Consider the following 25189-nt stretch of genomic DNA (forward strand, 5'->3'; position numbering starts at 1 on the left):
GTGGATGGAGAATGGTCCCCATTGTTTGAGGGTGCCAGAAGTGATCAATCTGTTGCTTCAAGTTAGGGAGTGCTAGGCTGACAATGCATGGGATTTCGAGTTCCTTGAAAGTTTGGTTGGTGCAGGTATTATAGGGGAAATTTTGTCCTCGTTATCTGCTGGGAAAGAGGGGAGGATATCATTGTTTGGATGCCTTTCCCTGATGGTGGTTTTTCATCAGCAAGTGCTTGAGAGATGATCCGAATTAAGTTGGATCCTATCTCAGGTCTGCACTGGATTTGGAATAAAGTGTTGCTAAAGAAGATCTCCTTGTGTATGTGGAAGGTCCGTTATCATTGCTTATCAGTGGATACACAGGTCCAGTCTTGTGGAATTTCTATGGCATGGAGGTGTGATTTCTGTTTTGTTAGAAATGTTGAGTCGCTTGACCACGTTCTGTTTTCAAGGGAGGTTGCGACACAAGTGTGGTTGAGATTAGCATTGGAGTTGGGTATTTCGGTTATGATGTCGGGAACATGGTGGGGATGCATCTCCCAATGGTTTGCGCTTGCCAAGAAGACCTCACAGAGAGGTATGCTCATTGGCTTGATTCCTTGCCTTATTACCCGGAAACTATGGCATATACATTGTAAGGCTCGAATGGAGGGTTGTGTGGAGTCTTTTGAAGGTGTATGGTGGTCTTTAAAAGTTTGGCTGAGAACTCTGTCAGGAGAGTGTATGAAAGTGGGCTCGCTCTTATCTTTGGATGAACGGATTTTGCAGTTGTTAGATCTTCCCATGCAGCCTGTTCGCCGCAGAAAATCTTAGATTGTTTCATGGAGTAAACCATTGTCTGGATATGTCAAGCTCAATGTCGATGGTAGTTGTCGACAAAATCTGGGTATCTGCAATGGTGGAGGGGTGATTCGAGATAGTCATGGTAATGTTGTGGGGGGTTTTTATGCTTGTTTTGGCCAATGTACAAATAATACAGTTGAACGTAGAGCCCTTAAAGAGAGGGTGACTTTGTGTAAATCTCTGGGTTTTCTTTTTTCTGGAGATAGAGTGTGACTCTAAGTTAGTGGTGGACTGGATCATTGCTGGGAGTTGCTCAGTTTGGTATCTTTGGAATTTTTGAGAGGAAACTCTTAAGGAATTACAGTGCATTAGTTTCTTGATTCGGCATCAATTTCGTAAAGTGAACCAAGCTGCAGAGTTTTTGACTCATAGAGGTGAGGAAGGTTTGACTTGTTATTTTGTTGATGAAGCATCACTGCCAAGTTTTTTGAGGGCATCATTCGGTTGGATAAATTAGGCTTACCATATTTATGTCATTAAGCTTTTTGGCTTATTTATTTTACTAGTTTTTACGTGCTAGAGGTTTGTTTAGATTAGACTATATTGGTTTACCTTGTTCATCGATTAAAGGTTTTATTGTACGAGTTTGGAAATGTTTGTTTTGTTGGTCTTTTGTTTTACTGGTTTTGGTTTAAAAAATAGGCATGTTTAGATTGGTTTATTGTTTTATTTGTTTAGTTTATTGTATAGGTTATTTTATCGAACTGGTTTTGATGTCTGTGATGGTTTGATTGAATATTTGTAAATTTCAAGTGTCTTACTTGTTACTACGGTATTCTTCCGCTATAAGTAAGGGCAATTAATAAAATTGGGTACCGTCCTCTTCTTAAAAAAAAAAAAAATCTCTTGTATCAATAACTTTCCATTGATTTGGAACATATATACCTGAAGAGTGGTGCTACTCTGCCGCCTGAGTAGCACCGCTTAGACTTACCGCTAATTGCTTTTGCAACTTTTTTTTTTCATTTTTCTATTCACATTTTTTTAATATAATTAAATATTTTTTAAAAAATATAAAAAATACATCAATATACTTAAAATCACTTATTTAATTACTAATTAATGTTTTTTTATCAAGCGATACATTTGAGTGATACAATTAGAGAGGCAAAATAGCTTTTCTCAATACCTGAAATAGTAGAATTAAATATTAGATATTTTTCCTAAAAAAAAAAATATTAGATATTTCAACATATTACATATTAGACTTAAATATAAAATGATCCCTGTGGTTTGTTTATAGTGAAATTGCTTCTTGTACTTATTTGTACTTATTTTAGGTTTATTTTCTTTTTATAAGTTTATTATTTATTATTTTCAATTTTAGACTTTAGATTTTTTTTTTTCTTTAAATGATTTTTTAATGTATTATATACACGTGGTCTATCTAACACGTATGGTATTGCCATTGGTTTACTAACAGAATTTTGATAAGGAAAATTGATTTTTTCAAGATAAAAAATAAAAAATATAAAAAAAGATTTGAGTTTAAGGTGTGGTTTAGATACTAAGTTAAGATGAGATGAGTTGAGATGAAACTTAAAAGTTATATAAAATATTATTAAAATATTATTTTTTAATATTATTATTATTTTAAAAATTGAAAAAAATTAATTGTTTATTATATTTTATATGGAAATTTGAAAACGTTATAATGATAAGATAAGATGAAACACTTTTATTATCAAATGGGACCAAGGGTTGGTTTAGATTCAGAAATGAAAAGAGATAGTTTTAGATGAAAGATAAAAGTTGAATAAAATATTGTTAGAAAATTATTTTTTAATATTATTATATTTTAAAATTTAAAAAAATTAAATTAAAATTTAAAAAAATTAAATTATTTATTATATTTTATATAAAATTTTAAAAAAATTATAATAATAAAATAAAATAAAATAAAATAAGGTGAGATATTTTCTGAATCGTCTAAGTCAAACTTAACAAACATTTTTGTATTTAAGCATTATATTCATTGATATTTCATTTGCTATATAATTATTTTAGTCAGTCTCTCTCACACGGCTACCTGTCTGTCTCTCTGTCTCTCCCTGCTGGCTGCTGTGATGCGCTTCCTCGTCCCCCTTAAAAACCCCGAATCACATCATAATTTGAAGACTTCTCAATTATCTATTTCTTTTATTCACGCTCTTCTCACACGGTCTGCCTCCCTCCCTCCCCCTGTCCCTGTGATGCGTTTCCTCTTCTCCTTGAAAACCCCACTCCAACCCACTTTCTTCCTCTCCGCTGTCCGCTCCTCCACCACCACCTCCCATCCACGACTCGTTCGGTTCAACTCTCTCCGATCCTACTCCGACTCGTTCGATTCAGCTCTTAGATATCCAGCCTCAATGGCAATTCCCCCTCCTATAAAGTCAGTGGCCGCCCTGGACTCCGAAGTGGGCCTCGCCAAACGGTTTTGGATCAAGTTTCGCACCGAATCGGTCCTCGCGCTCTACACTCCCTTCGTCCTCTCTTTGGGTGCTGGGAATCTCAGGATCGAAACTTTCCGGCATTACATCGCTCAAGATGTCCACTTTCTCCGCGCCTTCGCTCAAGCGTCAGTTATCTTTTGTTCTTTTTTTCCTTCCCCTTTTAATCTGATTTTTGTATGTTTTTTTTAATGCTTATTATGAATCTCTTTGGTATAGGGAAATGCAATTGTATACTTGGGTTGTTGGGTTCTGAATCTGTGTGTCTGGCTGCTAAGATAGCGTAATAAAGATGGAACTGAACCAATAATTTTTTTTTTAAACTTTTGAAATGCTGAAATGTTTGCTTTATGTATAGTTGATAGGTATTGGCTAACTAAGTTTTATATTCGTCAATCTATTGGCTAGAGTTGCCTATTTGATATAACAGGCTGGTCAATAAAATAGTAGTTTCAGCACCACCCCCACCAAACAAAAAGTAATAATAAAAAAGGAAAGGGAGAGAAGATTGTGATATAGTTGACGGATGACCTTCTTGTTGTCTTGGAGTCACTTTTTTTTGCTAAATTTTCACTATTTTTGTGCCAAGCTTGGTTGCTGGGAAAATGCAGGGAATAAAAATCAGTGGCATAACTCTATCACTGAGTTAAAAGGTCCAATTTCATTTGACGTTTTCATAAGCCATTAGCTACATATGGTATTGGATACCTATGTTCTATAAGTTATAGTGGAAATTTCAGAAACAGGAAATCTACTTTTCCTAGTGGGTATAGGTAGACAAAGGAGTTCAGACTCTGGATATCTCTAGTTTGAATAGTCAGTCAAAAAGGATTTATGGGTTGTTAAAAAATATGGTCTATTCCACTTCAGTTCTGTTCTCTTTTTTTTTTGATAAGTAAGAAACTTTATTGATGGAACGAAACTAGGCACAACCCATGTACACAGGAAGTATAAAAAAGAGACACCTAATTACATTCTAGAAAGTTGAAAAGAAAGCAAGAACTCATGCGCATTCCCTCCCTTTAATACAATAGCAGCAAACCATTGGATTAAAGAAAATACAAAAAAATTCCATAATTCCCCCACAGTTCTCTCCTTGTTGTTGAAGCACCTCTCATTGCGTTTCATCCAAATACACCACAATAGACACAAAGGAACCATCCTCCACGTCGCTGCAAGTTGGGGGCAATGATACTTCCTATTCCAACATGCTAAGAGATCCACGACACTCTTGGGCATCACAAGCGCCTCTTTATACGACCGTTAGGAAGACTGGAGCGCCGTCGTCGAGGGTGGAGGCAGCCATGGAATCACTCCTCTGTCTCTGTTTTTTACACCCAAAACAGAGAATGAAGTTCAGAGCGCCTTCAGTGTCTCGCCGAAAGTCCTCCATCTTCCCTCTTGCCTCCCTGCCGGTACAACTATCAGACCATGCCTCCTCTCATGTCCAAACTCTGAGAGGGAGAAAAAACTGCCGTGGTAGTTGATGTGTCTCTACACCACAAGTACTCGGTTTCCTCTTCTGTGAGTTCTAAGAAACTAAGATGATCCCCCAGAGGCTATAATCTCCTTTACCTTTGCAGCCAACCATACCATAGCTTCTTGATCAATGGAGATAAACTTCACAACTCGACAGCTGCTCTCCATGATTCTCCACCACCCTTCATTCTCCCTCTTAAACTCAAACAACTTAGAGTCAATAATAATGCTTCTACACGACCCCATCGTAACTAACCACCACTCCAGACAAAATAAATCTAAGTCTAAGCACCAGGAAAACGATACTCAGAACTCCATTAACGCCAGCCGCGATGTAGCACCATCATCGTATTTTTTCGCATGTGTATGGACAGAAAAGTGTTTAGGAGAGAGAAAAGTGTTTAGGAGAGTTGTGTACTTTTTCAGTTCTGTTCTTAATCATGAGAATCTGATATTCATTCTTTGGGATGGCATTTTCTGGGTCTCCTTGATTCCTAATGAAATGTAAGGGAACACGAAGATATCATGCTATCAATCTTGGATATCTTTTATTGTTTAGAGAAACTTAGTGCTTGTTTTAGAAAAAAAATGAATTGTGGTTTCGAAATTGTAGTCACCTCTGCCCATGCTTGAAGATTTGAATTTCCATTTTAGGTTTTATTAGGTTACATCTTGAGTTTCCATAGCCTCTTCTTTCACAAACTAAGCCATTAAAAGATTTACAGCTTAGGAATTTGTAAGTAAATCCAAGTCTAAACTAAAAAGAATATACTAAAAGAATAAATCCTGAAATCCAAAATTAGGAAAAGAATAGTAAAATAAGGCACACAATTAAAGATGAAAAGAAAAATCAATTTCATCCACTGAGGTGAAATATGTACCTACTCTAATTGAGGTGAGTTCTAGATGTTGAAATTCAAAATAGCATGCTGTATTTTCTTTTATTGCCTCAGTTTTATAGAGAACTAGATGGCTGGAAAATATATGTATTTTTCATTTATTGTTTTCTTGGATTATAGATATGAATTGGCGGAAGAGTGTGCGGATGATGATGATGCAAAGCTTTCAATCTCTGAATTGAGGAAGGCAGTTCTGGATGAGCTGAAAATGCATGGTTCATTTGTACAGGTATGAGTCTCCATGCTATCTGGTATTTGCTCCATTTCCAAGAAAATGTAAGTTAGAAGGGAATTGAAACAAGATAAATCAGTTTAGCATTGCCGAAAGGATCCAAACCATAAATGTAGACCAACTACTTTATTGGATAGGTTGAACTTTTGGAAGCAAATGGGAAAGAAACATAGTGGTACAAAAAAACTGCTTGTTATCTTTTTATTTGTTCTGTTTGTTAAATATGCCAAACTCAACTGGCCTGATAATTATATTAGGTCATACTCATGAGTTTAAGAAATATAGGGGAGACATAAATAGTGGTTGGTGAGCTGGTGTTATAGTTACAGAGTTTATGGAGTGTCCCTTGTCTGGATAGCATGGACACAATTTTCGTCTAATATCATGGAATTTCAAAGGGAGGTTAGAAGGTGTTACACTTTGGATACAGAACCTCCTACTCCTTCCCCAAAACTCCCGAAATGAACATTAAAGAAAAAAAAAATAATCATGATTAGGAAACAATATGTGTTACTTCTAGTGCTCATGGTAATTAATTGGTGGCTAATTTAACATACTGGGGCCCCAAAGTTTGGTGCTTCTGGTAGTGTTAATTAATATTTCCAATTTAATTTGGCAAATTAATCTGGTTTGATAAGAATGGGTCTGTTGTAACCTGCGTTATACTTGACACTATATGTTTATGTCAAAGTATGATGGCACTAATGTGAAATTTTGAAAGCATATCTTACCAAAACATCGTTTTGGAAAGCATAAAGTGAGATAGTTTATGACCTTGCTATTCTCCCTCAGATTGCTAGGACTCTAGGCTCTTTCAGTTGTTTCAGACCTAGGATAGATTTCTGTTTGTTTGGCTTCAAGGTTGGTAGATTAAGGTGCATGACCAATGATTATTATGGGTATACTTGTGATAAAAGACGGAAAGGCTCGCTACAGTAAACAGTCTGTGTCAATGACTTTACTGTTACCATTGTTATTTACCCAAAGAAGAGAACCTTTTTGTACTCAATCAAGAAATAAATCCCCTAAATGCGTTTACATTGATATAGACTCCATTTCCCAACAAAACATGATCCTTTCCCTTCATGCAATTCAGTCTCTCATTGGCCTTTTACATTATTGCTACTTCTATCTGTCAATAGATGTGGCTATTGACAAATCTCTAAGCATTTTTGTGATTTTCTCAAAGAATCCAGCCACATTGAATCCTCTTCCATCATGGGTCACCTTATCGCATTCAATCTCAGCCATCTCATAAACAATCTTGCAATAACATCAACTTTATCTGTCCCTGCCTTTTTTGGAACTTAAGGATCTAAAATCTGATGCCATGTATCCTTTTTTGTTGTGAAGTCTTTTCTCTTCTTCATCTCTAGAAAAAGAAATTCTTTTTTCATTTCTTTTTTCCTCGAGTTAGGAACTGCACAAGTGGAAGTCTAAAGCTATAGTACCCTTATTTGTCATAATAATATCCCTTTTCCTTGGAAGCATATTTGGTGGACAAAGGTTCCCTTGAGAGCTGCGTTCTTTGCTTGGACAGCCTTGTTAGGAAATATTGTTGCAATGGAAAATTTAAGAGACTGATTGATTGGTGTTGTGTGTGTAAGAGAAATGAGGAGTTAGTTGATCATCTTTTACATCATTGTGAGATTGGAAGTGCAAGGGAAAGTTAGTCGGTTGGTTGAAATGCGGTTATGCTGGGTGGACTAAAGTAAAGTATTCCAATGCGCACGTGAAAATTTTTATCTTAAATTACCCGCCCTACACTTCGGCTACTGATAAGGGGACAAGACTTTACAACTAGATTGGAGATGATCCCTTCTCTCTAGTGAGTGCAGTGAAGGACTCTCGCCTCAGCTGCCCATATGACTTATGACATCTTTTACTTGGTTTTCAACCTAAACGATTTTGAGTGCCCTCCTTTGTGGCTGCTATTAATTCAACTTCCTTGTGTGTTCCATTTTGATTGTCTGAGTGGCTTTTCACTTGGATTGGATTAGCTTGGGTCATACCTGGAAGACTTTCAGATGTATTTTGTTTCTGGAGAGGGATAGGTGGCAGTCTGCAAGTTGTATTTGTGTGGAAGATGGTTCCTATTTGACTCATTTGGTGCATTTGGGAGGAAAGGAATGAGAGAATCTTTGAGGCTGATGAAATGATGAATGGATATTGGAGGAACTCAAAGCTTTTGTCAATGCCCTTTTATCTTCTCTATGAATGTACATGATTGGAAATTTTACAGAATGCATATACGCTATTGCTCCAGTAACTTCTGATGTGATTCTAAAAAGATGTAGATTCACCCATGAAAGTGATAATTAAAGGTTTTGCACATTGATATGCTGCGTAAGTATTCCATTAGGAACAAATTCATAAATAGTTGCACTTTTGTCTTTTCACATATTTTTTTTCTTTACAGTTGTTGTTTATGGAGGAAGTAACTCAGATTTTTTATTTGAAGGGAAGTAACTCATAATTGAACTTTGATTTGGGGGATGTGTTGCATTGAATTAAAGTATGATATTGTATGTAAGAATGATGATAAAGTGTGATTGATCCTGGACTTTACATTTAAACCTTTAACACCCCTTCCTCTAGGATTAGGACTGCTATGAACAAAAGAATTTTATGAGTTAGGTATGAAAGATCCCATAAAACAAAAATAAATCAAACTTTACTAAGTAAAAGAGAGTTATGGTTAGCATTTGTTAAAAATTTGTTTAAAGTCTTGGGCTAACTAACAAAATCTATTAATGAGTAAAACATATATTAGATTCTTCATAAAAGATTTAGGTAAGTGACTCTTCTCCCTAAGCCATATCTTGTTCTGCAGCCTTATCCTCACATTGATCATCACCTAGGACAGTTAATTCCGAAACACAAATGTGAGTCAAGTACTTAGTAAGCAACTATATCGTACAATATATAATATAATGATATATATGTAACAACCCTTCCCGTAGGTTAGGAATATTACAAACATTCATAACATAATGCCCGGTGAAGAGATTCGAAGTCATGAAAAATACCTTATTTATTGAAAAACGTCAAGCTAAATTGAACATAATTGCCTTTGAATCAGGAAACTGAAAACGTAAAGTAAAAAAAACATAAACTAGCCTTACATGTGACTTTTTATTCAAATAACATAAACAAAACTAATTCTTGTGTAAATAACACTTATTCCTTTCTAATTCTTTGCACTAGATCTATTCCTAGCCCTCCAGCTCTGCGTCCTCACAGTCATCATCTGTGACAGTTAAACATAGAAGAAAACTGAGAAACAAACAAAAATGAGTCGAAGACTCAGTAAATAGCACATCATACTGTAAACATAACTAGCTTAGCATAGGCTTAAGTTTTTTTTTAAAACTTTACATATATCATCACAAATTCACATAGCATATCTATTCATCATCAACATGAGCGGAAACATACCTAATCATGGCAATACATGTAATGTGAATGCATTAATGACTGACTCCGCGCATTACCTAACAATCATACATGACTTGTCCATTTTGTCTTTCACTTATTTAGTGGTCATCCAAACATGTGTACATTGGTCCAATTGTCGCTGACCGTATATAACGTATCATAACATGTAGTAAAACACACTTGCGTCTGTGTTATCACTTACTATCTGGTGAACCACGCTTGGGTTCATGGCACCATTTAATTTATCATAACATGTAGTGAAACACGTTTGGGTCCATGTTATCACTTAACATATGGTGAACCTGTTAGGGACCCCGGTCTTGTTCCTAAACATTAAGTTCCTGAGCTCGCCTTGGTGATGATGGTGACCGAGTGATATTGCCAACTTGCTTGGCCTTCACTAATGGGTAGGTGTTTAGGAGTGGAATTGTTGGTGGAATGGGGTAGGCTAAGTGTTTAGGGCTTGCAATTCACTATGGACGGCAATGGTTAATTCCTTGAGTTTGACGCCAAGTGATAGGGTTGGAGGGGTGAGAGGAAGTGAGGCTAGGGTTCGGATGGAAGGAACTAGGGTTGTCGAACTCACTAAGGGAAATTAGGGTTGGCGCCCAAGGGAGGAGGAGGCTAGGGTTTCGGATTGGTTAGGCAACTAGAGTTATCGAAAATAGGTGAGAGTTGGGGTTTGGAAAGATTCCTAGTGGATAAGAATCTTGAGGATTCGGTGGAGCTATTTGGGAAAGTCAAAGTTGACTTGAGTGATTCAAGGAATTTGAATTGATAAGGGTAGGACTCCTAGAAGGAAAGTGTTTCCTTATGGAGGAGGGAGAGTTCGGCTAGGGCAACTTGGGATGGAAGAAGGGTATTTGTGGTAATGCCGACTATGGAGGTGGGAATTAGGGCAAACACATTAGTGGGCGGCACTATGTGTTATGATGGATCGAGTGAGGCTATTTGGTGATTTCGGCAATGCATACAAGATGAACACAAAATATTCTCAAGAACAATTCAAGAGCAAGTCATGAACCATTCACAAGAAAAGATAAGATCCATGAAAAGCAAATGGAAAACAAGAGAATGAATGAATAATACTCATAAGATTGATAAACCGAATCACACTTATTCACAAATTGCAAAGTGTGATTCTCTCCTTAGGGATTCACGAATTGCACCCCAAAGAGCCCAAGTGCTAAGCACCGATAAATGATCTCAAGAACAAAGCCGTCCAAAAGGAATTTTGTCAAAGATGTCCAAGAAAAGACTAAGGGTCCTATTTATAAGAGTTACAAGTTGGAAACCCCTACTAGGTCCCTTGAAAGTAAATAAGAATAAAATAAATAAAAAGCAATAAGATAATGCCATGGACTCATCTTGGCCGTGACATGCATGGCCCATGGTGGGCTAGAATGTTGCATGGTGGTCTTTGGGTTGGTCCATGATTAGGTGGCACAACATGGTTTGCTGATGAGCATGGCATGGTGCCTTGCACTGGCCTGCTGATGGGCATGGCCTTGTGCCATGCAAGGCCTGCTGGTGGGAAGCCATGTGTGCGTACTGGATGGCCCAGGCTGATGGCCTGGGCGCTGGACTGCAAGGCATGGGCTGGAGCCATGCGCTGGATGGCATGCCTGGTGGGCATGCCACTGGCCTGCTCTGCAAGGCACGGGTTAGAGCCGTGCGCTGGATGGCATGTCGTGAGGCATGCCACTAACCTCGCTGGCGTGCGGCACAGGCCACGTGCTGGGGTGCGCGCGGGGCGTGTGCTTAAGGGCGTGCGTAGGGGCGCGCGTAGGCTCATGCGCATTGGCGTGCGCAGGCGCGCGGGCACCAGCCTTGCTGGCCTGCATGCTAGGCGCCCCGTGCATGTCAACTTGCGGGCCAAGGCATGCATGCATGCTGGGCGCCCTGTGTGTGTCACGGCACGGGCCAAGGCATGCGTGTAGGCTAGCCGTGGTGCTATCCTTGCCTTCCAAGGGTAGTGTCAAGGCATGTTCCGAGGCCACTCTTCTAGGGGTTTAAACATTCCTTCTCCCTTCAAGCACATCCTTGCCCTCAAGGATGACTTGCGGAAATCTCTCCCTTATGTCATCATAATCCTCCCACGTGGCCTCATCTCTTGGTAGTCCTCCCCATTTGATTAAAACTTGCCACACCTTTCTTCTTTTTCTCCTCTTTTGGACCACTCTATAATCAAGGACTTCCCTTGGTTGTAAAAGCATTCGGCCCTCTTCATCAAATTTTGGTAATTCCTCTATAATAAGCTTTGGATCACCAATCCTCTTCTTAAGAACCGTTACATGAAAAACTGGATGTAGCTTGGAGGTGGGAGGGAGTTCCAACCTATAAGCTACCTCTCCTACTTTTCCCAACACCTTAAATGGCCCATAATACCTCTTAGAGTGCTTCAAGCCAAGCTTCTTCCTTAAGGTTGTTTGCCCAAAAAGTTGAAGCTTCAAGTAGACATAATCCCCCACTTCAAAGTTCACCACACGTCTCCCTTGATCATAGTGTTTCTTCATTCTTTCTTGAGCTCTTTTGAGCTCCCTTTTCACCGTTGCCAAGATCTCATCTCTTGTAAGCAATGCATTCTCAACTTCCCCATTTCTAGCCGTGCCTTTCTCATAGTTCACCAAAATGAGTGGAGATCTACCATACACAACTTCAAATGGACTTCTATGAATTAAAGCATGGAATGAGGTGTTATACCAATACTCGGCCCATGTTAAAAATTCTCCCCATCTTCCTTGCTCCTCATGGCAAAAACATCTTAAGTATTATTCAAGAGTTCTATTCACAACTTCCGTTTGCCCATCGGTTTGAGGATGATAGGATGAGCTAGCCTTCAATTTGCTTCCTTGTAATTCAAATAATTCTTTCCAAAAAGTACTCATAAACACTCATCACGATCGGACACAATACTTTTTGGAAAACCATGGAGCTTCACAACATTGTCCACAAAAGCTTTAGCCACACTCTTGGCCCTGTATGGATGTCTTAGAGATATGAAGTGAGCATACTTACTTAGGCGGTCCGCCACCACAAAAATGACTTCATATCCTCCACTACTTGGTAAGCCCTCCACAAAATCCATAGTCAAATCTTCCCAAATCAAATTTGGAATAGGTAAAGGTTGCAAAAGCCCGGATGGAGGTCTTGTATCATACTTGATCTTTTGGCATGTGTCACACTCGGCAACCAATGTCTTCACGGCTTTTTTGATTCCTTCCCAATAGAAGAAATGCTTAAGTCTTATGTACGTCCGTAGCCAACCCGAATGGCCACCTTCCTTGCTATTGTGAAAGTGGTCAAGGATCTCCTTCCTCAAATTAGGTACATTCGGCACATACATATGATCCTTGTAGTATATCAAACCCTCTTTCACCTTGAAGCCAACAACACCATCACCTTCGGCCTCTAGGAGTTCCACTATCTTAATGGCTCTAGCATCAATCTTTGTAGCTTCACGGATCTTGTTCCACACCCTCCATTCGGCCCCACTCAAGGCCAACATAGAAGAGTCATCTTCCTCATGCACTAACCACAAAATTGAGCTTCCTTCTTTCCTACTCAAAGCATCCGCTACTTTGTTCTCCTTGCCCGGTTGATAGATGATGTCGTGCTCAAATCCAAGCAACTTTACTAGGAGCTTTTGTTGCTCGGGTGTCACTGTTTTTTGTTGAAGCAAGTGCCTCAATGCTTGTTGATCCGTGACAATGGTAAACGTTCTTCCCAATAAGTAAGGCCTCCACACTTTTACGGCATGCACAACTGCTAACATTTCCCTAGCATAAGTACTCCATGCTTTTTTCATTGGTCCAAGTGCTTTGGAGATAAAGGCTATTGGTCTCTTTTCTTGAACCAAAACAGCCCCTATTCCCTCACCACTAGCTTCCGTATATACCTCAAAAGGCTTCTCAAAGTTTGGCAAAGCGAGTACGGGAGTGGTGGTCATAGCCCTCTTCAATTCATCAAAGGCTTCCCTTGCCTCTTGGGTCCATGCAAAATTGTCCTTCTTCAACAAGGATGTAAGTGGCTTAGCAATAAGCCCATAGTTCTTCACAAACCGCCTATAGTTGCCGGTCAACCCCAAGAAGCCTCTCAATGCCGAAATGTCACTAGGTAGTGGCCAATCAACCATAGCCTCAATCTTCCTTTGATCCACTTTCACCCCTTCACCCGAGATGAAATGACCAAGGTACTCAAGTTCCTTCTCCATAAAGGCACATTTGGAAGCCTTAATGAAGAAGTGGTGCTCTTTCAAAATCTTCATCATAATTCTCAAGTGGCTCTTATGCTCTTCAATAGTCTTGGAATAGACCAAGATGTCATCAAAAAACACAAAAACAAACTTCCTAAACAACGGCTTGAAAATTGTGTTCATGGTGGCTTGGAAAGTGGATGTGGGGGGGGGGGGGGGGGGGGGGGGGGGGGGGCGTTGCACAACCCAAATGGCATCACAAGATACTCAAAATGCCCGGAATGTGTTCTAAAAGCCGTCTTGTGTATGTCTTCACTTTTCATTCTTATTTGATGGTAGCCCGCCCTCAAATCTAACTTGGAAAAGATTCTTGCACCATGGAGCTCATCAAGCATCTCATCCACGGTTGGGATAGGGAATCTATCCTTCACTGTGGCTTCATTTAAGGCCCTAGAGTCGGTACAAAACCTTCATGTCCATCTTTCTTTCTCACTAGTAGCACAGGAGAAGAAAATGGACTAGTACTTGGCCTTATCAAGCCATTCTTCAACATGTCATCCACTTGCCTCTCTATCTCTCCTTTTTGAAAATGGGCATAGCGATAAGGTGGAACATTCACCGGCTTATTTTCATCAACTAGCACAATCGGGTGGTCAAAGAGCCTAGATGGTGGCAAGGTAGAAGGCACCTCTAGAACTCCTCGATGGTCTTCTGACACTTCTTTTACCTTCGAGGGCAGCCCCTCTAATTCATCTTTGTTGCCTTCATTTTCACTTTTTTCCACATTACACGAGTAGTCATCATTGGCCACCATAATGGCAAAACAATAGGCCCCTCCCTTGCACAACTTTTCAAACATGATGGCTTCACAAGCTTTCACTTCTTTTGATGTCAAGGCTTTCCAAACTCTTTTCTTTGTGCCTAGTTTGAACTCCATAGTCATATTGTGGTAGTCATGAATAACTCTCCCAAGGCCCTTAAGCCAAGCATTGCCGATCACCACATCAAGACCCACTAATGCCAACACATGTAGGTCGGCCACAATTCTTACACCTTGTACATTCATCTTCACTTCTTTAACAAGTGCTTCACACCTAAGCTTGTTTCCATTGGCTACTTTGACTTCAAACGGTTCAATGGCACTCGGTTTCAATCCAATCTTGTTCACAATATTGGCATTGATAAAATTATGTGTGGAGCCACTATCCACCAAAAGAGTCACTTCAAATTTCCCCACCCAAGCCATGACTCTCATGGATGTGGGTCTAGGTACACCCGAAATTGCATTCAAAGACAATTCGGCCTCCTCTAGTGGTTCACTAGATTCGGCCCTTTCAAGTTCCGACTCCTCACTAGTTGTCTCCACATGGCCATCTTCTTCCTCTTCTTCAATTGTTTCATCCTCAAGCAACACATAGGCTTGCCCCGCCTTACACTTGTGTTCTTTGCTCCATTTGTCACCACACTTGAAGCAAAGCCCATTTTTAGCCCTTTCTTGTACTTCTTCTCTAGACAACTTTTTTGCTTCATATGGCTTTGGTTTTGATGCACTCCCTTCACCCTCCTTGCCTTTCCAAGGAATTTTGGTTTGCAAAGGTTTGAGAAATTTGCTCCCCATGTCTTTGGAATGACACTTCTCAATGTGAGTCCTCTCCTCCAATATCTCGGCCATCCTCATAACTTCTTGTAATCTTGTCGGTTGCTTCAATTTAATCTCTTTGGCAAGCCACGGTTTTAACCCATCCACAAAGGTGCCAATTAATGCCTCTTCTGACCAACCCCTCACCAAGGTTTGGAGTTGCCGAAACTCATCAATAAAGTGGTGCACTTTTCCCTCTTGGTTCAACTTGGCCAATTGCCCATGATGGTTGACAATTGGTGAAGGACCAAATTGCATCAAGAATTCTTTTTCAAAGGCCGTCCACCCTAGGCTTTTCCTCTCCTTGTCATATTGATCACGAAGCCATCGCTACCACTTACTTGCTCTTCCTTCAAGATGAAAACGTGCCGTATAAACTCTCTCATCTCTTGAAACTTCATACACACGAAAATAATGGTCAACCTTGTCCAACCACTCATATGGATCCCCTCCATTGAACTTAGGGAAATCCACCTTTGGCCTCCTTGGTCCCCCGGTCATGAGCCCGGTTTCCAATTCTATCATCATAGTGGTCCCCTTCATGTCTTCGATTTCTATGGCCTCTTTCTCTTCCATGATGGAAGTGTCTTCTATGGGCATGTTCTTCATAACCATTCGATTCTCCATGGCCAAAGTCATTCTCGGCCTCATGATGTCCTTCATACCTTGGAATTTCAAACCGCACATCTTGAGGTTCTCTCACAATGCTTGGGCTTCTAGAATGATGAACATCATCACGAATCCATCTTTCCACCACTACTTGATCATTCTCAACCCGTCCTCCTCTTCTATACTCGGGTCTTGGTAGCTCATGCATGGAACTCGAAACACTTGTTTCCACTCCATCGACAAAGGCCTCTTGCCTTTGTCCATTCGGACTTGGAGGAGCTCCATGGCCATTGGTCTCGGCCAACCTTCTCTCAAGCCTTTCAAGGCTTGCATTATTGTCACGTCTCATGGCGTCCATTGCCCTTCTATTCTCCTCGGTCTCACGGGTGGTAACATTCAAAGCCATCCTTAGTTCGGCTAGTGTAGAGTTAACCTCACTAAGGATGTTTGTGATTCTCACGGCATTCTCTTCCACAGCCTCAATGCATTCCTAGTTGGAACCGCTTTGATCCATGGTCTCATGCACTTCTCGGTTCATGGCTCTTCACTCGCAACTGCTTGCAACTGAGTCTTGTACTGGTCTCGCAACTGAGCTTGCAAACTGAGCTTGCAATCTGACCTTGCTACTGAGTCTTGCACACGGCTTGGACAGCAACAAGGTTGGTGGAGCTTGATCACGGCTCAGAAGTCCAACCTTGGGTCCCCCACCTTGAAGGGTGGTCGACCCCTCTTGCACAATATCCAACCTCGGATCCCCCACTTTCAAGGGTGGTCGATCCCTTCAAGAACACTACTCCGTCCTCTACCTCAACCCCCAAACTTCGTATTTCACAATCAACAATTCAAATAAATGGGATCCAACGAGGGTCTCCTCCAATCAATTTACAAAGTTTGAGTTAACGCGTCGTTTACCTCGAGGAGAAGTGAGAACTTCTCAAAACACCAAGCAAGAATAGCACCTCTCAATGAAAGCACCAATTAATGTTAGGGACCCCGGTCTTGTCCCTAAGCATTAAGTTCCCAAGCTCGCCTTGGTGACGAGCTTGGTGATGATGGTGACCGAGTGATCTTGCCAACTTGCTTGGCCTTCACTAATGGGTAGGTGTTTAGGAGTGGAATTGTTGGTGGAATGGGGTAGGCTAAGTGTTTAGGGCTTGCAATTCACTATGGACGGCAATGGTTAATTCCTTGAGTTTGACGCTGACGCTAAGTGATAGGGTTGGAGTGGTGAGAGGAAGTGAGGCTAGGGTTCGGATGGAAGGAACTAGGGTTGGCGCCCAAGGGAGGAGGAGGCTAGGGTTTCGGATTGGTTAGGCAACTAGAGTTGTCGAAAATAGGTGAGAGTTGGGGTTTGGAAAGATTCCTAGTGGATAAGAATCTTGAGCATTCGGTGGAGCTATTTGGGAAAGTCAAAGTTGACTTGAGTGATTCAAGGGATTTGAATTGATACGGGTAGGACTCCTAAAAGGAAAGTGTTTCCTTATGGAGGAGGGAGAGTTCGGCTAGGGCAACTTGGGATGGAAGAAGGGTATTTGTGGTAATGCCGACTATGGAGGTGGGAATTAGGGCAAACACATTAGTGGGCGGCACTATGTGTTATGATGGATCGAGTGAGGCTATTTGGTGATTTCGGCAATGCACACAAGATGAACACAAAATATTCTCAAGAACAATTCAAGAGCAAGTCATGAACCATTCACAAGAAAAGATAAGATCCATGAAAAGTAAATGGAAAACAAGAGAATGAATGAATAATACTCATAAGATTGATAAACCGAATCACACTTATTCACGAATTGCAAAGTGTGATTCTCTCCTTAGGGGTTCACGAATTGCACCCCAAAGAGCCCAAGTGCTAAGCACCGATAAATGATCTCAAGAACAAAGCCGTCCAAAAGGAATTTTGTCAAAAGATGTCCAAGAAAAGACTAAGGGTCCTATTTATAAGAGTTACAAGTTGGAAACCCCCACTAGGTCCCTTGAAAGTAAATAATAATAAAATAAATAAAAAGCAATAAGATAATGCCATGGACTCATCTTGGCCGTGACATGCATGGCCCATGGTAGGCTAGAATGTTGCATGGTGGTCTTCGGGTTGGTCCATGGTTAGGTGGCACAACATGGTTTTGCTGATGGGCATGGCATGGTGCCATGCAAGGCCTGCTGGTGGGTAGCCATGTGTGCATGCTGCATGGCCCAGGCTGATGGCCTGGGCGCTGGACTGCAAGGCAGGGGCTGGAGCCATGCGCTGGATGGCATGCCACTGGCCTGCTCCGCAAGGCACGAGTTGGAGCCGTGCGCTGGATGGCATGCCGCGAGGCATGCCACTAAACTCGCTGGCATGCGGCACAGGCCACGTGCTGGGGAGTGTGCAGAAGGGCGCGCGCGGGGGCGTGCGCCTAAGGGTGTGCGTAGGCTCATGCGCATGGGGGTGTGCTGGGCCGCGCGCGGATCCATGGGCGTGCGCTGAGGCGCGCGCAGGGGTGCGCGCTGAAGCATGGGCTTGCGCTGAGGCGTGCGCAGGGGAGTGCTCGCGGAAGCATAGGCGTGCTCTGGGGCGTGCGCGCAAGGATGTGTGCTGGCGCGCACGTAGGGGCTTGCGCAGGCGCACGCACATGGATGTGCGCATGAGGGCGCGCGGGCACCAGCCTCGCTGGCCTGCATGATGGGCGCCCCGTGCGTGTCCCGGCACGGGCCAAGGCATGCGCGTAGGCTAGCAGTGGTGCTATCCTTGCCTTCCAAGGGTAGTGTCGAGGCATGTTCCGAGGCCACTCTTCTAGGGGTTTTAACAGAACCACCCTTGAGTCTGTGGCACCACTTAACATATCATAAGCTGTGGTGAAACACGCTTGAGTCCGTGTCACACCATATCATATATGGTGAACCACGCTTCAGTTCGTGTCACCTCATATCATATTAGCTTACATGTATTTTCTTATTAACTTTTCATAATACATGTGGCATAACATTGTACATGACCTATTAATATGAGTTTTACACCACATAGCATAACATGGGCAGGGCATAACATGATCTAAACATTACATGTATATTCCATGGCATACATGATCTAAATATTACCTGAATATTACATGGCATATATGTGATAACATCTCATCCATCTAACAATCCATACCAGCATAGCATCATAAGTATATCATCAAAATTCATCGGGATTCGTGAAAAATGGAATAACCTTGACTTGGGTCGTAGTGTAGCGTCGGCAAACATCACATTTTCATGCACAATTAGAATAATTACAGCACACATAATTATGATCATACTATTAACCTCTTAGCGCTGCTTCCTAATTCCACTTTGTAGCGCGTTACCTATACGAAGTACTAGACATTACTAATTTCTTAGTGAACGTGTCTAGCATTCTAATTACTTAAAATCATACCATAGAGATAATTCAGTCATATTCAATTACACTAAGATTAATACATAAAATTAAAAATCATATTTAAATAGTCAATTGGAATATTACTAAAATAATAGGCTCAATAGTATACTTTAAAATATACTTTAAATCCCTTAAATACTTTCTATAATAATTTAAGTCTATGGGCTCATATTTATTTAAGTAAAACTTTGGCCTGATTTAAATTCTGGCCTAGCCCTAATTGAGGAAAACAGTCCATTTAAAATTACTAGAAGAGTTTTTGTAAAAGTGCAACCTAGCCCATATTAATTTTAAAGCACAAGTCCATTTAAAATAAGCCCAGCACACTTTTGTCTTAAGAAGGCACTTGACCATGTGGGCTTAGGGCCCATTTTGAATTAAAAGGGTGGCTACCCTTCTGGAAAACACACGGGACTAAAAACAAATGAAGGGGAATGACCGTGCGATGCTCACTGAGAGAGTGAGAAGGGTCACTGCGACGGTGGTGTGACACAAAGAGAGAGAAATTAGTCTAGTGCTTCACACCAAGAAAAGGCAAGGCAGAGGAAGGGAGGGTCAACGTGATTTACCGAGGGAGGAGGGATGCATGTCTGAGTTCAGGTGGCTGGGTGGTGCTCCGACATCCTCTGCAGTCGACAGTGGGCTGAGCAGAACACACAGGGCCTATTTGGTTGTTGACAGTGGAGAGAGAGCAGCAGAGGGGGGGGTTTAGGAGTCGACGCATGTCGTGAGGGGAGGAGGACTTATCGGCGGTGTCTTCTGTGGTGGTTTCTAGTGGGGTGGCTTTATGGGTAGGGATGCTATGGTGGCTTTTGTTTTCGACGTGGGGCTTGCTGTGAGAATGTGTTTGGTTGTGAGTATGGACAATGTGTTAGGGACCCCAGTCTTGCCCCTAACACTAAGGACCACGAGCTTGCCTTGGTGAGGATGATGACCGAGTGACCTTGCTAACTTGCTTGGCCTTCAACAAAGGGATGGTGTTTGAGTGATGAAATGATGGAGATGATGATGGGTAGGCTAAGTGTTGATTATGAGTGTTTGATGCAATGTGGGCAGCTTGAAGGGTGCCCTTGATGTTTGGGCCACTTGGATGGTGATTAGGGTTGGTATGGTGAAGTATAACTAGGGTTTTGTGAGGTGACTAGGGTGGATTTCGAGATTTGGAAGAGTTGGCTTAGGGTTGGAGTTTAGGATGATGCTAGGGTTTGAGAATGAGGTGGAAGAGTGAGGCTAGGGTTTGGTGGTTGAATGAGTCTAGGGTTGCTACTTGACTTTAGTGATTGATTAAAGATAAGATGAGGAAGATAAAATTTGGATAAGGTAAGTGGATGGAGATGGATGGTGTTTGAAGGAGTCTAAGGTTGTTCCTAGAGTTTAGGGATTGGCTAGGATAAAATTAAGGAAAGATTCCTAAGTGGTAGGAATCTCTTTAAGTAAGTGTTGGATTTGGTATTGGCTAAGGTGGACGGATTCGGGTTGACTTGGTCTTTGGAAGATTGGCTAGATTTGGTTGGTTTAGAAATGGATATGGAAAGTTTGTAAGATGGAGGGAATCTTTGACGGAAGAGAAGAATTTGAATTTGAACTAAGATGACAAGTCAATAGTTGATTAGAGAGATTGTAGGAAAAATGATTTAAGTAATTGAAGGTGATTGTCAATTCCTTAAATTAAGGGATTTGAAATGGGAGGAAGTCAAGACTCCTAAAAACAATTACCTTATAGGGACTTGAGGTGGACGGCTAGGGTTTTATGGGTGGATGACTTATGTGTAGCCGAGTATGGTAAGTGTAAGTATGGAAAGATGGGAGGCAATTAGGGTTTCGGCTAGGGTTTGTGATAGAGGAAGGGCAATTATGGGAAGTGATCTATTTATGGAAATTAGGGCAAAGACTAGGGTTGGTCGAGTTTTGTAGGTGGGAAGATCAAAATGGATGAATGGATAATGTGGTGGCTGAATATCACCAAGAACTCTCAAGAACAGTGCAAGCACTATTCACAAAAAGTAATTGGATCAATAGAGAGAAAATGGAAGATCAAATGCGTGTATGGTATTGAATGGATGAACAATGGATGAATAAGATAGAAAATATATTAACACTCAAAATTAATGAATGAACACAAGGATAAACATAAACCAACTTTGATTCACGAATTTCACAAAGTTGACAAAAAACAAGATAGATTGGATCACACCAATTCATAAATGTGAAGGTGATGATCCTCTACAAGGGTTTCACGAGCGTCCCCCAAGTAGCCCAAGTGCCAAGCACTGAATGGTGATCTCAAGAACAAAATAATCCGCCCACAGTGGGAATTTGTCAAAAGATGTAAATGCAAAAACTAATAGTCTTATTTATAAGGATTACAACTTGGAAATCCCTAATAGGTCCATTGGAAAATAAATAAATAAATAAAAATAAATAATAAGCAATAACATAGTTGGCATGGGCCAAGTTGGCCCATGGCATGCATGAGCGCATGGGTGGGCTAGGGTGGTGCATGTGGTTCGGTCTAGTCCAAGGCTGGTGGGCACGGCATGGCTTGTTGATGGGCATGGCATGGTGTCATGCAAGGGCCTGCTGTGGGGCTGTCCAGCTTTGTCTTGACATGACTGGTGGCTTGGCCGTGGGCCACAAAGCATGGGGTCCTGACACAATGGCTACTGGGAAGGTTTTGGCTGCAAGGGAGCTTTGATGGAGGAAAAAGCCTCAGGAAAAAGAGAGGATTTATGGGAGGGTTTTTGAGGTGAGAGTTGGTTTCCAATTAGGAAACTATTCAAACTAGGAGATAAACTTTGAGAAGCATACGGGCTTGAAGGGTGGAAGAATCCCACAACAACACAAACACTATCTCAAAACAGATCCAATAACATTACTCATAATAATAATAAAATAGTAATAATAATAATAGTAAAATTAAAAAAAAAATTAAATTTGGGTCAGTTTGGCAAATGGGATGAGACACAAAATTCTATTCTCATTCATCTCATCTCATTATTACAACTTTTTCAAATTCTCATAAAAAATATAATAAATAATTCAACTTTTTCAAATCCGAATTTAACTTTTTTAAATCCCAAAACAATAATAATATTAAAAAAAAAATTTTAAACTTTCATATAAAACAAAAAATTCTCATCTCACTATTCAAACCATCTTAGTTTAGGACCCTATGTTATAATATATTTTTCAGTTGTAACAGAACATTCATAGTTACTTTTAGTCACATATATACACGTATACATTCTTTTTGTTTAATCCATTGAAGTAATTGAGAAGATTGGACGTATATTGGTAGGTTGGAAGAGATTGCACTTGTTGAAAGGCGGTAGGATCACCTTAATCATGATCTTCGGAGCCGTCATGGCTGACCTATGGGTGATACGCCATTTATGGCCAGAAATGACAGTGGTGCGCTGTGAGGTGAGATTGGTTCTGGTGGATATGCTCGGCTTGGGCATCTTCAATTTATAGACTTGTTCTTTTCAAACAGAGGTTTCACTACGCACAAAACAACCCATGATTCTCGACAAACCCACTGCCCAAAATACAGCAGGAATGGCAGGGGCCTCGACGTCGGTTTGCAGGTAAAGCCGAATCCATTGCCGTTGCATAGGGTAGGGGAATATGAACTGTTTGAAGCCACGCAACGGTACTGTTGTTGAAGAGGGCGAAGACCATTTGACTGTCTTTCGCTAGGGCTGTAAGGAAATTTTTGCACGGTGCAAAGGGAGATTCCCATGGTGTCGTTAGCCACTTGTGATGCAGATTTGGACAGCTAGGGTTTGCAGTGTCGGGCTTGGGGAATGTAGGAGAAAAGAGAGGGGGGGGGGGGGGGCTCTATGGAAGGGAAAAAGCTTTTCCAGCTACAGCTTAGCAGGAGAGAAAAATTGAAGAATCACGTGGTGTGTTAGTTGTTCAATATACAATGTTCTGTAAAAGCCATATACAGTGTTGGAATAACTTCAAATCTTTACAAATGAGATATAAATGACCGTTTGCTTTCAGAATTTCTGTCCGTACGAAATGTAGAGTTTGTTTTAACTGTCTCAACTCTGAAAACAAATGAGGCTTTAGTGTTTCCTGAGAGTTCGAGGACAAAATATTGGCATGCATTCCTCTAGTACATATTTATGGAATTTCAAATTTTGATTCCTCTCTAAAACACGGCATATGATGCTTGATGATCTTTAGTTACACTTTTTATATGCTTTTTACTCGAAGAATTGTGCCAATATAATATAATTTTTCTTTAAGTTGGAAATTGTGATACAGGCGGCAGATGATGCTGAATAGTTGATTTTTACGTTGAACAATTTGAACTCAGAAATTTTCATGGGTTCAAAATAAAGAGGGCAAGGTGCCTAAATAATCTCTTCTATATATATATATAAATTGTATACTTTGTGAATTTAGTACATGCAGAGGAATGTAGAAAACAAAAGAGAGTTCTGGAATAATAGCTTAAGATACGCTTAAAAAGTCAAGCATAGCAGTTCTTGGGGGAAATGGGAACTTTCGGAATAAATATTAAAGAATGATATAATCTTTGTGGACTTATAATGGTCAGAACATGTGATAGAAGCTTTTCTTTTCTCCTGCATACTTTCCATGGCCTAGGTTTTTACCAATTTGTCTGCTGTTCTAATGAAAATATGCTTACGAAAGAAGCATAAAGATGGAAGTACTGGGATATTTTACCAATCAGAATGGTTCTGCCTACACTGGAGAGTTCTGATTCAAATGGCACTGTGCCCATCTGAGACTTCTGATGTCACTTTTGATCTGTACTTTTGCACTAGTTCAAATATCTCATTTTATTGGTGTGTTAATGATTCTATCTTGATTTGTTCGATCAACCATTATGGAAGTCGTAATGGAGTACAAATCTGATTGTATGGCTTTTGTAGGAATGGGGTTCAGACCTTGCAAAAGAAGGCAGTATCAACTCTGCAACAGTGAAGTACACAGATTTCTTGTTGGCAACAGCCTCTGGGAAAGTTGGAGGAGTAAAAGGTCCTGGAAAACTTGCAACTCCTTTTGAAAGAACAAAAGTTGCTGCGTACACTCTGGGTGCCATGACACCTTGCATGAGGCTGTATGCCTTTTTGGGTATAGAATTCAAGGCACTTTTAGATCTTCATGAAGGCAGTCATCCTTACAGAAAGTGGATTGAAAATTATTCATCCGAAAGTTTTCAGGTCTGTCATCCTCCTGAGCTGTGAGTTGTTTCACTTCATTTCTTATGTTGATCTGATTATACTCTACTGATTATCGTCTCGGAGGAACATAAATTGCATAAATGGCCTTCTTTACTACAACTGCTCAACTAGTGTTATCTTTGAATTTAGGCATCTGCTGTGCAAACTGAAGACTTGCTCGATAAACTAAGTGTCTCTTTGACAGGAGAAGAGCTTGACATCATTGAAAAGCTTTATCACCAAGCCATGAAACTTGAAATAGAGTTCTTCTCTGCTCAGCCGGTTGTTCAGCCAACAGTAGTTCCTCTGATCAAAGAGCACAACCCTATGGAGGATCGTGTTATTATATTTTCTGATTTTGATTTAACGTGCACTGTTGTTGATTCTTCTGCCATTTTGGCAGAAATTGCAATAGTAACAGCTCCAAAATCTGATCAGAGTCAACCTGAAAATGAACATGCTCGGATGTCGTCAACTGAGCTGAGAAACACGTGGGGCCTTCTTTCTCAGCAGTACACAGAAGAGTACGAGCAATGCATAGAAAGCATTATGCCTTCCAAGAAAGGTTTATTATTATGTTGTTTATTGTCTGAAACTTTGAGCTGTCTTTGTATTGGCAGCAAACGATTTCATGGAATAAAATTTTCCCCTTAAAATCAGATGTCAGTAAAATATTTCTTGTTCTTAATATCTGGAGTTTTGGGGTTGACATGGTCTTAAAAAAAAAGGAGATAGATTGACTGTTGGCATATTTTTATTGTGGGTTTACTGTGAATTCTATAGATCAACACAAAAACCAAATCTTACTTTTGTGCAGAGATG

At 40.7% G+C, this 25189-nt stretch overlaps 1 protein-coding gene across 2 annotated transcripts in view; it reads left to right on the plus strand.

Annotated features, from left to right (window-relative positions):
• The first annotated feature begins 2898 nt into the window (after positions 1–2898).
• Positions 2899–25189, plus strand: part of LOC121259910 (bifunctional TH2 protein, mitochondrial-like) — a 28018-nt gene continuing 5727 nt past the window's right edge. The window contains exons 1-4 of one of the 2 annotated variants that reach the window (XM_041161717.1): positions 2899–3397; positions 5768–5876; positions 24077–24367; positions 24518–24932. In XM_041161717.1, coding sequence (XP_041017651.1) covers positions 2904–3397; positions 5768–5876; positions 24077–24367; positions 24518–24932 — 1309 coding nt within the window. In that variant the 5' untranslated portion in view covers positions 2899–2903. The remainder of the gene's footprint in view (positions 3398–5767; positions 5877–24076; positions 24368–24517; positions 24933–25189) is intronic. The other variant, XM_041161716.1, reaches the window with a different exon arrangement.

This window comes from Juglans microcarpa x Juglans regia, chromosome 4D (assembly GCF_004785595.1).
Source record: "Juglans microcarpa x Juglans regia isolate MS1-56 chromosome 4D, Jm3101_v1.0, whole genome shotgun sequence".
Classification (NCBI taxonomy): domain Eukaryota; kingdom Viridiplantae; phylum Streptophyta; class Magnoliopsida; order Fagales; family Juglandaceae; genus Juglans; species Juglans microcarpa x Juglans regia.